This window comes from Sarcophilus harrisii, chromosome 5 (genome assembly GCF_902635505.1).
Source record: "Sarcophilus harrisii chromosome 5, mSarHar1.11, whole genome shotgun sequence".
NCBI classification, from domain to species: domain Eukaryota; kingdom Metazoa; phylum Chordata; class Mammalia; order Dasyuromorphia; family Dasyuridae; genus Sarcophilus; species Sarcophilus harrisii.
The window spans coordinates 222,822,807-222,841,239 of NC_045430.1; the positions used below are offsets into that span (position 1 = coordinate 222,822,807).

At 34.7% G+C, this 18,433-nt stretch overlaps 1 protein-coding gene across 5 annotated transcripts in view; it reads right to left on the reverse strand.

The window, feature by feature from the left end:
- CCDC7 (coiled-coil domain containing 7) overlaps positions 1–18,433 on the reverse strand; it is a 95,797-nt gene that overhangs the window by 50,219 nt on the left and 27,145 nt on the right. For all 5 annotated transcript variants that reach the window (XR_004229764.1, XM_003771835.4, XM_031939724.1 and 2 more), the window contains exons 4-7: positions 8,155–8,241; positions 6,606–6,626; positions 5,511–5,543; positions 1,480–1,649 (exon numbers count right to left, since the gene is read on the reverse strand). Coding sequence is in view for 4 of the 5 variants with exons in the window: in XM_003771835.4 (XP_003771883.2) it covers positions 1,480–1,649; positions 5,511–5,543; positions 6,606–6,626; positions 8,155–8,241 (311 nt within the window). In the remaining variant the exon portion in view is untranslated. The remainder of the gene's footprint in view (positions 1–1,479; positions 1,650–5,510; positions 5,544–6,605; positions 6,627–8,154; positions 8,242–18,433) is intronic.

The following is an 18,433-nucleotide window of genomic DNA, read 5'->3' on the forward strand; positions in this document are numbered from 1 at the left end:
AATACTAAAATCACAAAACTAGGAGATAATTAATGAAAGTAGTTCTTGGAGGAGGCAGAAAGTAATGGAATCAAGGGCACAAATGGAGGGATTAACTTTCATAAGGATACATTTTCCTTTGAAACAGAAGAGTCAGAATGGACAGATGTAAAAACATCATCTCAGACAGCCTGAGTTCCAGTAAAGTAGGATGTGTGTCAAAAGCATGATGACAGATTCATGCCTGGACAGGAAATACATAATTAGTAACACTCAATGAAAGCTGATTTCTCCATATATCTGCAGTGAAGTGGATTGTCAATATAGACACACTTAAAATATGAAGATTCAGAAACACAGCAAATAGTTATACTAGTGACACAACTGAACCACAGTCTCAGTAAGAGTCACTCTCCACTGGAAGCAGTAAGTCAGAACCAATAAGAAAAACCATCATATATATTCTTAGAGCTTGTGATATGTTCTAGTCATCTCTCTGTTTGTTGAAAGGGACTGCTATAGGGAAAAAATGGGAAAATCATAGTCAAGATGTTCAAAGAACTATGTGTTCAAGAAAACACCCTTCCTTTAGTCTCTAAGATTCCTAATTCATGTATCTGAAGTGAATAGTTAGAAACAGCTGAGTAACTTTTCTGAACAGTTAAATTGCTAAGAGTGATAGTTTTTGCTGAAAACCAGCACCAGACTATTTAAGCTTTTAACTAGAAAGTATGGTTCTGAGGTTTTCTTGTCTCCACTCTCAAAGTCTACATTCTGGGAAAAAAGTTCATCTCCTTAGGACTTAGGGTTAGGATGGTATGAGGATCATGAGTATAGTTGAGAAAATTAGAGAACACACACTGCTATCTCCTTCAAAGTATCTTCCCTTACCCTTCCCTCCTCCCTCCACTTCCCAAACAGAAACGAGTCTCTTACTCTTCTAAACACTAACTGGGTTTTTTACACCTCTTTCAGTGCTGCTTTATCACATTCTGTGGTCACAGAGCCAGGAGTCAAACATGCATATGTTTTACCTATTCTACTAGAGTTGTAAGTTCTGTAAATGTTGGGTCTTAATTCCTATTTATATCATCCAGAGTATCTGGTACATTGCAGGCACTCAATAAATACTTGCTGAATAAATGAGATGACTTAAAAAAAAGGAAAGTAAAAATCCAGGTGAACTTAAATAGTATGAATTTATAGTGGAACTTATCAGTACAATTATGTGACTACCTTCTATGAACCCTTACAGTCCAAAAAAGAGCAGAAAAACTATGCAATGATAGAAGATAGGAGATGTTGGAGCTAGAGAAATTGCCAAGTGCTGAAAGTTCTACAGAGAAGCCACTCTAGATATATTTTTTAAAAAAGCTATGGCATGCTGATCACATATTCTAATTTAGCTAACTGACCCAAAGATTTGCTGTCAAAGTGTAACTTCAGCACTAATTACATCTTTCCATAGTCGCATTGTAATGATATTTACAATTCACTTACTGCTTATGTTTTGCAGCTACAGCTCTTCGGGTGGCGATCGGCACTGTACAAAAGCGATTCCTTAATTTTTCAAGTTTTTGCAAAAGGTCTATCACTTGGTTAATACTTGAAGATACTGCTTTATCTGGCAAAGGAAGCTCCCAGTCTGAAACATTTTGTTCTTTAACTAACTAAAATAACAAAAATTGAATCAGATACTTTAAAGTTACTATACCTTGGGCTCTCCCCCAGATATTTTATTAACCATAGTTAATATAGTTACTATTCTTGGAATATTCTTACCTGTAGTAATAGCCAGATGTTAAATATTCTATAAACTCATAAACAAATATGCAACAAAGGCTACTACTAAGTTTAAAACTAAATTGTTATTAGAGAAACATTTAAATTTTAATAATATTTTATTTTTTCCCCAGTTACAGATTAAGAAATTTTTTAGCCTTCATTTTTTACAGGATTTTGAGTTCCAAATTTTTCTCCTTTCCTCCTTTCTTCCAAAGATGGTACATAGTTTGATACAGTTTACACATATACTATGAGGTAAAATATTTTCATGTTAATCACAGCTGTGAAAGAAAAAACAGATCAAAAGAAAAAAACCATGAGAAAGAATAAAGTGAGTAAAAAAAATATGCATCTATTTGCACTCAGAGGTCATCAGTTCTTTATCCACATCCAGATGTGGATACAGCATTTTCTTTCATGAGTCTTTTGTACTTGTCTTACATCACTGTGTTTCTAAGATCTGAGTCATTCATAGCTGATCATTGTACCATGTCGCTGATATTGTATACAATGTTTTCTTGGCTCTGCTCATTTCACTTTGTATCAGTTTATACAAGTCTTTTCCCTCCCTTCTTCCAAGGATAATAGGTAGTTTGATAGTTTATACATATACTACCATATAAAATATTTCCATGTTAAATCACAGTTATGAAAGAAAGAGATCAAAAGAAAAAAAAAACACGAGAAAGAATAAAGTGAGTGAAAAAAAATATGCATCTTTATCTGGATGTGGATAGCATTTTCTTTCATGAGTCCTTTGGATTTGTCTTAGATCACTGTGTTTTCTAAGACCTGAGTCCTTCATAGTTGATCATCACACTATGTTGTTGCTATTATATACAATGTTTTCCTGGTTCTGCTCATTTCACTTTGTATCAGTTTGTACACTCTTTCAGGTTTTTCTGAAGTCTGGCTCATCATTTCTTATTGCACAGTAGTATTCCATTACATTCATATACCAGTTTGTTCAGCTATCCCCCAACTGATGAGCATCCCCTCAATTTCCAATTTCTTGCCACTGTGAAAAGGACTGCTTTAAATATTTTTGCACATATAGGTATTTTTCTCTTTTTTAATGAGATTGGGGGGGAGAGGGGGAAGGGATACAGACCTAAAAGTGATAATGCTGGATCAAAGGGTTACATAGCATAGTTGCTATGTCATAGCTCCAAGCTGCTCTCCAGAATGGTTATATCATTTCATACTCCACCAAAAGGACAAACAATACCCCAATTTTCCCACATCCTCTCCAACATTTATCATTTTCCCTTTTTTTGCATATTAGCCAATCTGACAGGTGTGATGTGATCTCAGAATTGTTTTAATTTATACAAATATTTTTAAAAAGGAAAATGACAACAGGATCAAGTGAATACTTCCCAGTATATTTGTTCCTTTGGTAAAACAGCATCAGAATCATATATACGACTTCTGAGAAAATAAAAGATTATATATAAAAAGATAGATCAATCTTTAATCTCTCTACTAGATACTTTCCTATTACTTAAAGTAATAATGAAACGCAAATTAAAGTACTGGTAAGTGATAAAAAAAAAATTTGCTCACTCAAAATCCTTTTTGAGAATCTCTTCATTTTGGCAATTCACAGCTGAATTACCTTATATACCTTATATAAAAACTACTGAAACTAACCAGATGCCTCTAGTCATATTAATCACCCTCTCATCCATTTGAGACCCTTTCCAAAAAGCTAATAATGAAGTCTTAAGAGGGCAGACCCACAGAGCAGGAGAACCTCAGTCCTGATTTGTTGACTATCATTTACCTGATACCCTAACACATAACCATGTTTTACAGTTTTTCACGAAAAGAAGTTAGAAACTACTAGACTCTTTCACAAGTAATGTGTTTGTATTACATAGCTAGGAACAGAGGGGAAAATGGGGGAAATTAATTCAGTCAGCTGAATACTTTGTGCACTGAATGTGTTTTAGACACTATATGGGACACAAAAATATATAGCAACAAGGAGCTATTCTGCCCTCAAGGAGGAGTTGAAAATATACAACAAATAAATGAAAAGTTAATCATACAAGAGGTAAGCATTTCAATTTAAAATTCTAAGCTTCAAATTATTTTAATGGCATTTTTGCTATCAAAATATCTATTTAAAACTACCATGTGAAAACTTAAGTGGAACCCAATATCTCACATATCCTAACAAAAATATTTCAAAGCAATCAAAAGGATAAAAGAAATACAGAAGCCACATCTTCCATCCAATTCAAAATTATACATGAGGATAATCAACAGCCTGCAAGCACTCCAACAAAGGATGAAACAAGAGAAGCAAGGAATTTTCATGCTTAGGTCAGTCTATGGGAACTATGAGCAGAACTCAACAAGAAAGCTGCAACTTCATCTTCTCTTAAGAGGGCCAGAAGCCTGGAGTACTCTGAGAGAACATGATCTATGTGCAATTATCAGAACTCGAGGCCTGTGAAATCTTGGAGCAGCAGTGGGCAGGAAGACAGCATCCACAAATCAAAGTAAGATATTCCTTAGAGAACTCAAAGCTGGAGAAAAGGCCACAATTCAGTAGCTTGTTGTACACGTCGGTCTGAGGCCAGGATGATCTTGTACAAATAATTGGAGTCTCTCAGGATCATAGCAAGAAATAGCACTGATTCCCAGGCAGAGATTGTGCAAGAAAAAGAAAATAGAGACAGGCTGAAGCCAACAGCTATAATGGGCGACCAGAAAAAGAGTTGGTCTGATCCCATTCATTCCATCCAGAATGCATGGCAGTGGCATTCAGACTGCAGGAGGACAGAATTAAGCATTTCCTTCAAAACCCATCCAAGAATAGAAGAGGGGATAGCAGAGGAGGAAAACTGTGACTTAGCATGAAGTCTCAAAATTGAGGCTGGAGGTATCCATAATACTCTGGGTTAATAGAAGTCTAACCCACAAGAGAGTAGTCCCACAGCAAGAATAAGGAAACCCTCAGAGAAGGGAATGGTTTAGCCATAAAGATTCCAAGAATGACTGAGCAAAAATAGCAAAGCAAAAGCTAGGCAACGAACAACATCTAATACCCTATACCAAGATAAGGTCGAAATGTATTCATGAATTATGGAAGCTGAATATGAATCAAAGCATAGTATTTTTGCCTTGTTTTGTTATTGTTTGTTTTTCTTTCTCATGTTTTTCCCTTTTGATTTGATTTTTCTTGTGCAGCATGATGAATTTGGAAATATGTTTACAAGAATTGCACATATTTTTAAGCCTTTATGTGATTGTTAGCTGTCTGGGGGAAGGGGGGATTGTGAGAGAGAGGGAGAAAAATTTGCAACAAAAGGTTTTGTAAAGGTAAATGTTGAAAACTATATTTGCATGTATTTGGAAAAATAAAATAATATTAAAGAAAAAAGCTTTCATTAATAAATGGGTTCTTCTTGGCATATATACAATCATAGGTAAATTTAAAATTCATTTCTACAAATATCTCAAAAGATCGGGAAGGAAGTATGGTAGGAAATATTGTTCACAATGCTAATTAATATGCATAGATGAAAGAAGTTATTTTGTTAGTGAATGTCTCCAGAGCAGAAAATCCACAATTTAAAAAAAAATTGTTACTATGTAACAGTAACATATGGCCAAAGAGTATTCAGGAAACATTAACTGATTATACTAAATTTGCTTAAGGTTTTTTAATGTCCAAAATGTAAAACAAATATCTTAATCACTTAAAGTTCTTATATTATAAAGTTCTTATTTACCTCTTCTACATGATATACTTCTCGTTGAAACCACTTTAAAGGAAAAGAAGAATATTAATTACTAACATGTTAAAATTTTGTCTTGAAACAAAATATCAAGGTTAAGAGGAGAGGGGCAAAATATCAAAATAAATATCTCTGTCTATGCATTGAAGTATGTATCCCAGAGAGATTATAGCTTCCCTGATTTCAAATTAAATCCCAAGCCACCACAGAATGCATACAAGCAATAATATTCAGGGGCAGCAAACGGAGGCTTTCATATGTTTTTAAAAACATGATATGAAAAATTGATAAATCTTTTTGTTAAAAGAACCTTCCCAACAATACCTTGTGGAAATCCTTGCTCTTTCTCCCACCAGTAAAACAATTCTTCTAGTCCAGCCCTCTAGAAATCAAACTCCCCCTTACCCTGGGAGAATTATCCCATAGGTGAGTGATCTATCTATTCCAGCCTATATCTATCTGTCTTCAGTCAGTCTTACCCATCTAGCCAGAAAACCAGGAGCAGAGGCATCTTGTTATATATGTCCTACTAAATTAACCTTCCATTCCCACCCTCACATCCCTCCATCTAGGACTATATACAGCAAACAAATGAGTGCTTTCACTGTAATTGGCAAGGGCATGAAAATCAACTATCACAGTTTCACTCACAATTTCTGTACCTCCTTAGGCCAAAAATTCTTCCCTTGTCTTCCAATTTCCTTGCACTTACTGTATTGAAATACAGCAAGTATTTTTAAATTAAAATTATTAAAATTTTAATTAATAACATTTTATTTATTTAATTTTCTTGATTCATTCGATAAATTAATAATTAATTGACTCTAATAATCAATTATTAATAATTAAATTATTAAAACCTATTAAAATGTAATCTCCTTGAAGACAAGAATAGTATCATTTTAATTTCTATCCCCAGTGCCTGCTTACCACTACACAGTACACAGCAGATATGAAATACAGGGTTTAGTTATCAATTCATATGTAATTTTATATTCTTACCTTTGTGGATTTTTTTTTTTTACAAATATAGTTATATAAATATTTTGTATAAGTTTTGTAAATGCCGGCAACAATTCTGGTAATTACCTTAAAAAGAGATTCCAATATCTGGTGGGGGAAAGCATATGATCAATAAATATGATTTTAACACCAGCCTTCAAAAATGCAAACTATATGATATTATATTTATATATATATATATATATTCAAGTATATAACAATTCTCTGTTACGTGAAAAATCTACCTTGTCATGACAATGTAGAATAATAATAATAATAGCAGTTATTATAAAGTACTTCAATATTTCCAAATTTTTTTATAAATATTATCTCATTTGATTCTCACAACAATCCTAGAAGGTAGGCACCATTATGAGGCAGTAAAGGGTTAAGGGACTTATCCAGTACACACAGCCAATAAGGATTAGAGGCCAGACTTGAACTCTAAGCTCCACTGCTCTATCCAATGCAAAATTAGAATTAGAACTTAAGTTCTCTAGAATGAAATCTAGCATATTTTCTATTACACTGTACTCTTCCTTTCTTAATTCATTCTTCCTACAACTGCTAAAATAATGTTCCAAATAATAAACATGTCTAACTTACCTGATCAAAAAACCTCCAAGGCTTCCTACTGAGTATAGCAAAAATAAATAAATAAATAAATAAATAAAACTTCATTCTGGCATTTACTTTCCTATATTATAACTTTAACCTATATTTATTAGTCTCAACTCCATGCAAATTGGTCTTTACATGCTTTTCTGTCAATTTGCCCTATCCTAGTCTATATGTTTCCATATTCATTAGGTATCAACCATTCCTAGAATACCATCCCGTAGCAATTGTTTTCAATCTGTTTCTTCTTTTGAGGTTCAGCTTGTTTATCCCGTCCTAATTTCACTAGATGACACTCTCCCCATTTGGACACAGAACTTTCTATTTTGTACCCTACTTATCTGTAACCTTTTTTTCTCCCATTCTTCCTCCATTAGATTAGAAATCTCTTGGACTGGAGAGCCCAACTCAGGAAAGCAATCAGTCAACAATCATTTCCTAAGTGCTTGCTATAAGCAAGGCACAATACTAAGCCTTGGGATACAAAATAAAGTAGAGAAAAGTCCCTGCCTACATACATTTTAATGGTGAAGACAGCAAGTAATATGTAATATAGAAAGTAGAAGGAAAGTAATCTGAAAGACAAAGGCATGAGAATCAGGGAAGCCTTCTACAAAAAGGGTTCTTAAATTGAGTCTTGAATGAAGTCGGGAAAACCAAGAGGCCAAGGTAAAAGAGCTGAGCATTCCAGTCATAGAAATGCCATGAAAATAGGGTCTAGAAGGTCATGCTTGAGTAACTGCAAGTAGGCCAATGTAGCTAGCTAGAAGAATTTGAGGAGGGTATTATAGTAAAAGCAACACTAGACAAATACTATGATCTTTTAAGTTTCAATTAGAACCTAGAGGTTCTAGCAGGAAGTCACTAAACTTCACTTAACAGGGTGATGACATCTACAGAATTATGCTCTAGAAAGTTCACTTCAGCAGGTAAATGGAAGATGGATCATCATAGTCTACAGTTTTCTAAAGAAAATTTAAAATGTTTTCCTTTTTTGCAATTCACAGAGGATAAATACCTGTTGTTCTTCTTTAACTGCTTCTTCAAGCTGTTTTGCAAGTGATGTACAGAATAACAAGAATGAAGTCATATCTTCTGCTTCTGTCTGAAAGAAAGTTAATGAAGTTATAAATTATATTGCACAATAGATAGAAAACCAGTTATAGTCAGAAAGACTTGGGTTCAAATATGACCCTAGACACTTTCTAGTTTTGAGACTGTAAGCACTTAGTCCAGTTTGCCTGTTTCATCATCTGTAAAATGGTAGTAATAATCTCACATCTCCCAGAGCTGTTGTGAGGGATCAAGTAAGATAATATTTGTAAAGCACTTAGCACAGTACTTGGCACATAGTAAGCATTATATGAATGTTAATTATTATTACTATTATTTTAAGTTATACTATAAATTATATGTAATATATACACGCATATTACATGTAAAATGTATTATAAATATATAGTATTATTACTATTATTTAGTTAAATGTAATTGTATCAACTATACCTTTTTAAATATTATAAACATAATATGTCAAGGATCTACTACTCCCTAGTATTCAGAGAGAAAACAGACTACAACTAATTTCTGTCACCACAAATAAGGTTTCAGTCAACTGATACTCACGGCTAGCAAATTCTAACTCCCAATTTTCCTCACAGTTATGATGTAAAGTTATGGAGCTGAAAATCCTGCCCACTGCTATTATCCCCACCTTAACATCCCCACCTAGTTTAGACTTAGCAGTATCCAGTCTCTCTCCTCCTTTGGAAAGTCATAAAAGTAGTACATCACAGAACCATAATTTTAACTCAAATTTTATGACTTAGAACTTAGTGCTCCAAATTCAGTGATGCACCATTACAAAATATATGTGCATACATTATAATATATGAATATATACAATATATGTCATACATATATATTATATACATATGTCATAAATATCTATAGAGGGAAATAAATACATGCACATATAGATGTCAATCATGCACATGTATATTTCCTACCCACAGAATTAATCCTGGTGATTCAGAAACCCTTACCACTGAGATATATCATGGCTTAGCTATCACTAAAATATTTTGTCAAGCTAGGAATTTGGGGCTAATGGTTCTAATTGCAGCAATCTAGAGAAAAATGGGGCTTAAAGCCTTCAAAATCATAAATAGTACTGACTAAAGGGCCTAATTATTAACAAGTGAGCAAATAATGTGCAAGTTGGCCAGCTCTATCTCATAATGCAATCAATAAGCATTTATTAAGCACCTATTTTGTGTCACTATGTTTTACTGGAAACACAAAAGACAAAAGCAGAACAGGCCAAGCCCTCAAGAAGCTTACATTTTAACAAGAAACATAATATATACATAGAAGGCTAAACACTAGATACAAAACATCCACAATATAATCTTGGAAGGGAAGGTGCTCCCATGATGAAAGAGAGGATAAGGACAGGACTCCAGTATATGATGGTGCTTAAGCTGAGTCTTAAAGAAAACCAGGGATTTGAAGACACACAAGTAAGGAGAGATAGTCTATCCAGGTATTGGGGTGGGATGGGGGAAGTGTCAGACATTGTTAAGACATGGTTACTGATGGAGTATTAGGTATGAGAAACTATAATTGAGGCTGAAACATACCGTGTATGTGTTAAGGACCATGCCTAAGTGTGAAGGGATAGGTCAATTCTTCGAGAGCCTCCACAGCTATGAATCATAACACACTTAAAAGAATTGCAAAGCAGCTTTTACTGACACATATTTTGCTTGTGAATTAAGAATAAATAAATTGGAGGCAAGAGAGAAGAGGAGAGAGGTCAGAGAATGCAACTGCCTCTCACCTTATATTGTTGTCATCCTCTCACATGAAAGGATCTATTCTGCTGGTCAGAATCAGAGTCCCAGCAGCCACTAGCAGGTTGCTCCAGTTAACATGTATGGATGAGAGTAATGTGTAAAAAAGCTAACAAGATCATAATAGCTAACATGTATAGAGCACCTCAAGTTTACAAAATACATGTTATTTCACATAATTCTAACAACCATGTGAAATGAGTGCTAATACCCCATTTTACTGAGGCTCATATAGCTACCAAATATCCAATATAGAATTCAAACTCAGGTCTCCCTGACTCAGTATTCTATCTGCTGGGCCACCCAGGAGGGAATCAACTGTGAAGAACTTTAAACCAAACCACAAAAGAGTTCATTTAGTAAGGGGAGAGGGGAAGACAATTAGCCTCCTTGGTCCATGCTAACGAGACTTATCTTCTAAGCTTAGGGGCCACCATCCTTGTCCATGTGTTCTCTAGTCCTATACAAAGGGTTTGGATCACAAAGCCAAAAAGGGTCCTTCTTTTTCCATATCTGCCAACAGCTAAGTCAATTTCCTAGTGGTAGAGGTCTCTAGTAGTACCTAAAAAGAATCACAACAATACAAAGAAAAATAGGACAGAAAGAATAACTCCTTTCTTGGAGGGAAAAATCCACACTCTTACCTTCTGGTGAGGGGAAGGAATCTGGCCCCTAAGCTATGCCAATATGACTGGCAATAGTAGTGATCTGGCCAAGAAATCTCCTGGACTCCATCTAGAGGTCTCATTATACATGGTCACATTCACTTACCCTCGGTAGTCAAGCTCAATATTACTTAATGTGTACCTCCTGCTAACTCTGGAACAAGAATTCAGCTACTCCAAATGTCTGGCAGCAAGTTCACCTTTCAGTTGGAGGTGTACTTGATTTCCTAAGAGGCTGCCCCTTCATTAGAGGCTAGTACATGCAGAATCTATTGTCATGGAAGAGGACATAATAAAATCGCAGTTACTATTTCACTAACAGGATGGGTCTAGCAATGGCATGGGGATACAATGGAGATAAAAATATACCCCAACCCCATGAATTCTAGGTTTAAAGGAAGTGGGGAAAGTTGCTGGTTGAACTCATATACTAATATTACCTATTAGATTATTCAACACCCCTCCCCCTCATATCTCCCCTTCTCTGATTATCAGAGGTGCTGTGCAGAATTTTTTAATTGTTTGATGAGATTTCACTTTCCTGTGTACTGTGCAGATTCTCCTATGTTGTAAAATCACTAAGCATAACAACCAATAAGCGTAGTTCAAAGTGCTGGTACTAATCATCTCTTCTAAATACTACATTACTCCATTTATGCATTTCTAATATCTTGAGATCTATATTGTTTTCCAAGGGTGTTCTATGTTCCTTATTCTTATCATGGTGTACTTAAAAGTAGTGCTGCATGGTCAATCAAATTGTTAGAAGAACTAGTCAGTGCTTTAAGACATGCCATGTACAGGTCTCTTTGTAGTGGCCAGAAACTGGAAATTGAGTAGATGCCCATCAATTGGAAAATGGCGGAATAAATTGTGGTATATGAATATTATGGAATATTATTGTTCAGTAAGAAATGACCAGCAGGATGATTTCAGAAAGGCCTGGAGAGACTTACATGAACTGATGCTGAGTGAAATGAGCAGAACCAGGAGTTCACTGTACAACAAGATTATACAATGATCAATTCTGATGGATGTGGCTCTTTTCAACAATGAGATGAATGAAGCCAGTTCCACTGATCTTGTAATGAAGAGAGCCATCTATACCCAGAGAGAGGACTGTAGGAACTGAGTATGAATCACAACATCACATTTTCACTCTTTTTGTTGTTTGCTTGCATTTTGTTTTCTTTCTCATTTTTTAAACCTTTTTGATCTGATTTTGTTGTGCAGCAAGATAATTGTATAAAGATGTTTACATATATTGGATTTAACATATATTTTAACATGTTTAACAATAACAATATATTGGATTACTTGCCATCTGGGGGTAAGGGGAAGAAATTTGGAACAAGGTTTTGCAAGTGTCAATGTTGAAAAATTATTCATGCATATGTTTTAAAAAAAAGTTTTAATTTAAAAAAAGAGAAAAAAGAAACTTGTTTGTGGCTTTATCAGTTTCCCGGGTTTGGGTTGTTTTTAGTTTTCAGTTTTCTCTTTAAAATATCTAAATTCTTCTGATGATGAGCCATAGAAAGCTACAGTCTCTAAAGAACTGAAACTTCCAAAAAGGGCAATAAAAATGAGGAAGACTCTTGTTTTCCTCTACCCTTCCCCATTCCTTTTCCCAAGCATAATGAAACACAACTGGACCTACAGTCTGATCACTGTGGTATTCTTTCTAACAAAGCAAATCACAACACGTTCATGCCTACATGACATTTGTCCATGTCTTCCCATAAATTTTCCAGAGGGAAACCACCCAATGTTCTGGATGGGAGGGAAGGAGATCATCCTTGCTTTCTCTGGATATTTGAAGCACATGAGCTCTCTATAGTCTGAAATGTGAAAAAATAAGGGACAACTCATTGATAATCCCTTATTTTTATACCATGTAACCAGACTATCTTCTTTGTTCATACGTTTTGCATGTATGAACATTCTTAACTCTGCTTCTCCATGTTTTCTTATTTGTTCTTTTACTGCTTATTAATACGTTTTGTTTTCTAAATAATGCTCAATTTCAATTCTTTAGAAAATAAGCCTTTGTTTTAGAAAGAAATTTGAGGTCATTAAAATAACTGGCCATTTCCCAAAAGCAATAAAGCCCATACACCTGCTCCTTTTTACTAAATTCTGGATTCATTTTCAATTTGCTATAGTGTACTGATGCATGAGCTCTATAAGCTGTCAATCTAATAGTATGTCATATTCTGGATAACAGACTTTTTCATTTGCTTGGTTTTTCCTGAAGGGTTAGGTTGAGCTCTGTTTAGTGATTTGTGCATCTCAGGAAACTCTGCAATGTCCTGAGGCTTATTTAATGCAATCAATACAATATCATCTGCAAACAGGACCAAGTGGAAAACCTTACCATATTGAGGGAATCTGTCCTATTTCACATGGACTCTGTACTGGACGACTGGTGCTAAAAAAGGTAAATTCTTTCACACAGGACAACAAACAAATGAAAGATCTTCAAGTATTCTTAAAGCAATTTTTTTTAAATTAACAAACCATATTTGGGCTCTAACACCACAGTAATATATACTTACAGAGGAAGTAGAAATGACACTGAAAGAAATAAAGATGGAAAACACATGACTAAACCAAAAAACACAGAGATCCAATTTTTAAAACATTGTAGAAATGTCTCAAGATATCTGAAGAAAAGGGAAATGTCACTTTCATACCTATTTATACTTTATGTTTGGCAAAATCCTCAGTGCCCAATTCTGAATAGCTCTCTTTCACTTGGAGAGGCTCAAGACTTTTCCAATGCCTAAATCTAAAGAATGTCATATAAGTCCATGTGGCACAGTTTACAACTGCCAAATCAACATTCTCTATATTTCCAAATACATGATGATACAACTTAAAAGATGTTAACAAAATTCTCATAGGTTTGTCATCTATCTGTCTCAGTACTTGAGTGCTTAAAAATGCCTTCTTCAATCCAAATATTAACAACAACAAAAAAAAAAAAGCAAAAGAAAATCAAGTCTCCCTTCTCAGAGAAAGCCTGGTGCCTGAACAATTGTCAGAACACAAGCATTTCTCCACACAGGGATTAGGAATCTGAAATCAACTGGAAGTCACACCCTTTTCCTTCGGGTAAGAAACCACATGAGTTTGGCTTAGTGCATGTTTAACAACAGTAATCTCCTGACACCTGGAAGAAGTAGGGCACTTTCCCTCTTCTTACACAGAGGGGTTCCTCTGTTCTAACCTCAAGAGAATTCAAGTGCTATAATAACTGGTGCTGAATCCACAGACACTGGGACACTTGATCATTACCTCTCCTACTAAGAAGGCCTTCTGCTTTGGATACATATATACAGGCTGAATTTATTCCTGAAAAATTTTCTCTGGGTCCCTGCAAGAGAGCACCCAAAATTTCTCCAGGGATTCATGAAATACATTGGGAACCCAAGAGAAAACCCAAGATAATATCTCACAAGGACAAGCAAGATAGGTGGGGACTAAACCTATGATTTCACTGACATTAGAATTCAAATTCAAATGAAAAATTATCCTATTCATGCAGGCAGGCACACAACTTCTCTGCAATTTATAGGCAGAATTGCCTAAAGTAATAGAAATTAAGTGACATGCTCAGGGTCACACAGTCAGTATATGGTAAATACTGGAATTGAACCCAGGTCTTCTGGCTCCAATGATGGCTAACTACTATATCACGTAGCTTCTGATATCAAGTAGACTAACTTTAAAAGAAACCCCCCCCTCCAAAAACAAATTGAGGACTGCCAAAAAGAATTAAGGATTTAGAGTTGCTAGATCAAGCAGCAAAACTTACCCCATATCTCTGCAGGCCATAAGGAATTCAGATTGGCTTTGATTCAATGATCAAATCCCCTTGACTTGATTAAATCAACGCTTACACATTAGAGTGTTTGGGGCATATTCTTTAATACCTCTTACGTTGTGATTGGAGTTCTCTTTTGATAAAAGGATCATGGCATAGTAAGTCCTTTTGCACATTAAACACAAGTGTAACCACTTTTACACTTACCTTGTAATTGTATTCTGTTATTTTTTTTTTTATTCAGTTGAGGCATGGGGGATCTTTTATGATTACACTGAGTTGATCCCCAAAAGATTTTTCTTTGTTCAGGAGCTTTGGAGGTTTGAAAACTTATTTCTGAGAACATCATCAAAAATTTTTTCTCATAATTCCCTAAAGATTCTACTTATTTTTTATTTTGCCCAGTGGTTCTAATACTTCCGGACAATTTTTTTTTATGTTTTCTTAAAATATGGTATCTGGATTTTTTGTTTCATCACTGTTCAAGGAGTCTGATTCTCAAGTTATCTTTCTGAAAGCTATTTTTAAATCAGCTTGTTTTGTATTCTGATTTTGCTCTATCATGTTTTGCTATATGACTGAATTCTTGTCTTCTACTTCCTCCATTAATTGTTTTTTAGGATGTCCATGATTTCAATAAAGTTTTCTAAATGTTTTTCTGTTTATTTTATTTTTGCAATTCTTTTCAAGAGATCAAATTTTCTTCCTTATATGATCTTCTTTCAGTCTTTTTTTTTTTTAGATTCTCCAACTCCTCTTGGGATTCTTGAGGACAATATTTGCCTTTTGCTAGTATTCCCTTTTGCCAATTTCTATCATGCTATTAAATTTTATTCTAGGATTCTATTAGCCTGAAACATTTCTTCAATGTATTAGGTTTTTCTTTGGTTATTCTTTCTCTGTATTTCCTTACTATTTTTCTCCCACCCATAGTCTTATGAATCCTATTAAGGATTGCAAAATTGCAAGTTCACTCTTCACTGCTGAGGAGTGAACCAATGGAGACAGCTGACAAAGATCTGTCCCATATCCTGGTACTTCTCTATTATCTCTTGACTCTTCACCAATTGGAACTATAGATATAGAGCCCTCAGCTCAAAGGCATGAATTGAAGATGGGTAACAGAGCCAATATGGACTCCCTAACTTTCCCTTAGAATCCCTTGGATTCAGCAAGCAGGCAACCAAGCTCTAGCCACACAGAAGTCCCTAGCCTACCTCATGAAATGCTTGCCTTTCAGCTAAGAGTCCTCAACACAGAGGCAGACAGGATGTGAACCTAATAGTGCCATCTTTGGCTGATTCTTAGTTTTATCTGGCTATCACCTTGTGAAGATTGTCTTAAGTTCAGTTGTTGATCTTTTTCTCTTTTAGGCATATTTCTTATTGTTTTTTTAAAAAGAAGCTAGGTTTGACCATTTTAATACACCATTAGATACCACTTTGATAGAAACATTGTCTTTCACTGTTTCAAATCACTTCCAAAAAAATTTTTTTCCATCAATGTCTCCGCTATCACTTTGTAAACAGTTCAGTTTTTAAAACCCAAATATAAAATTTAGATTTATCCCCATTAAATTCCATTTTATTGGATTTGGCCTATCAATTTGACCTTTTAAGGTTGTTGGGTTTTTTTTTCATTCTTCTCTGTGATTCAAATTGTTAATTATCTCTTCTATATAATGTTCTTTTCAAGATTGATAAGAATGGCATCTATATCCATCAAAATCACTAATAAAAAACAAACAAAAAAGAAACATGTATCCTAACAAAGCTGAGGATAGATCTGAAACATTCCACTAGAGATTTCCCTCCAGGTTGACACTGACACAACTCAAGGAGTTCAGTCATTCAGTTATTCAACCAATCCTTAATCCACTTAAACATACTATTTCTATCAGTTTACAAAGATGTAGTATTACAAGGATCTTAGCTTTATATGAAAGACTTTAATTTTCCTTGCTGAAACCCAGTGATGTCTGTGTCATTCCCCTGACATCATTCTAGTAATGTTAGAAATTCAAAGCAAAATTGGTTTGGCATGAGCAGTCCTGATGAAGACATACTAGCTACTAATTTCTTTTATAAATGTTTACAAAAATGTTCTTTAATATTATGTGCCCAAGATTATAAATAAATTAGAGGAACATAGGATAGTTTGTCTCTCAGACTTGTGGAGGAGGAAAAAGTTTGTGACCAAAGATGAACTAGAGACTATTATTGATCACAAAATAGAAAATTTTTATTACATCAAATTAAAAAGCCTTTGTACAAACAAAACTAATGCAAACAAGATTAGAAGGGAAGCAACAAACTGGGAAAACATTTTCACAGTTAAAGGTTCTGATAAAGGCCTCATTTCCAAAATATATAAAGAATTGACTCTAATTTATAAGAAATCAAGCCATTCTCCAATTGATAAATGGTCAAAGGATATGAACAGACAATTTTCAGATGATGAAATTGAAACTATTTCCACTCATGTGAAAGTGTTCCAAATCACTATTGATCAGAGAAATGCAAATTAAGACAACTCTGAGATACCACTACACATCTGTCAGATTGGCTAAGATGACAGGAAAAAATAATGATGAATGTTGGAGGGGATGCAGGAAAACTGGGACACTGATGCATTGTTGGTAGAGTTGTGAACGAATGCAACCATTCTGTAGAACAATCTGGAATTATGTCCAAAAAGTTATCAAACTGTGCATACCCTTTGACCCAGCAGTGCTACTATTGGGCTTACACCCCGAGGATATACTAAAGAAGGGAAAGGGACCTGTATGTGCCAAAATGTTTGTGCAGCCCTGTTTGTAGTGGCTACAAACTGGAAAATGAATGGATGCCCATCAATTGGAGAATGGTTGAGTAAATTGTGGTATATGAATGTCATGGAATATTATTGTTCTGTAAGAAATGACCACAGGATGAATACAGAGAGGCTTGGAGAGACTTACATGAACTGATACTAAGTGAAATGAGAAGAACCAGGAGATCATTATATACGTCAACAACAATACTATATGAGGATGTATTCTGATGGAAGTGGATTTCTTTGACAAAGAGAAGATCTAACTCAGTTTCAATTGATCAATGATGGATAGAAGCAGCGACACCCAAAGAAAGAACACTGGGAAATGAATGTAAACTGTTTGCATTTTTGTTTTTCTTCCCAGGTTATTTTTACCTTCTGAATCCAATTCTCCCTGTGCAACAAGAGAACTGTTCAGTTCTGCACACATATATTGTATCTAGGATATACTGTGACATATTTGACATGTATAGGACTGCTTGCCATCTGGGGGAGGGAAAAAATTAGAACAGAAGTGAGTGCAAGGGATAATGTAAAAAAATTACCCAGGCATGGGTTCTGTCAATAAAAAGTTATAAAATTATTAAAAATAATAATAATAATATGTGCCAAAATTTTATCAGGAATCAAAATCAAGCTCACCAGTTTTTGTAATTTGCAAAACTATCATTTCTTTTTGAGAGTGAGGAAGAAAGAATTCAGTATTATTACAGGTGTCTAGTTCTATAAGATGCCTTCTGCTCTATAAACTTTTTCAAATATAACAGATTAACAATAATATCAATAAATGCATTTTGAATTTGTTAACTGAATTGGCAGATGCTATGAAGGTACTCCTGGCCAAATTACCATAATCTGTCTTCCAATGCACTTCTTCCAACTTGTTGAATTCACGTTCAACACAACTGGTAGGGACTGAGGAGGGGAAGGAGAGTGGGGAGAATGGATAACTGCCAAAATATTATAGTGAACTTTTTGTAGACCAGGCTAGCTGGTATTAACAAAACCATTCAAGAAGGAAAGTGGAACCAGTCAACTCACTTTGAAGCAGCTCAGTATCAAACAGATCTCTCTTACAACATATGTACTTTGAATTAGGTTTTCATCCTTCAAACTTTCATAACTAACTACTCAGTG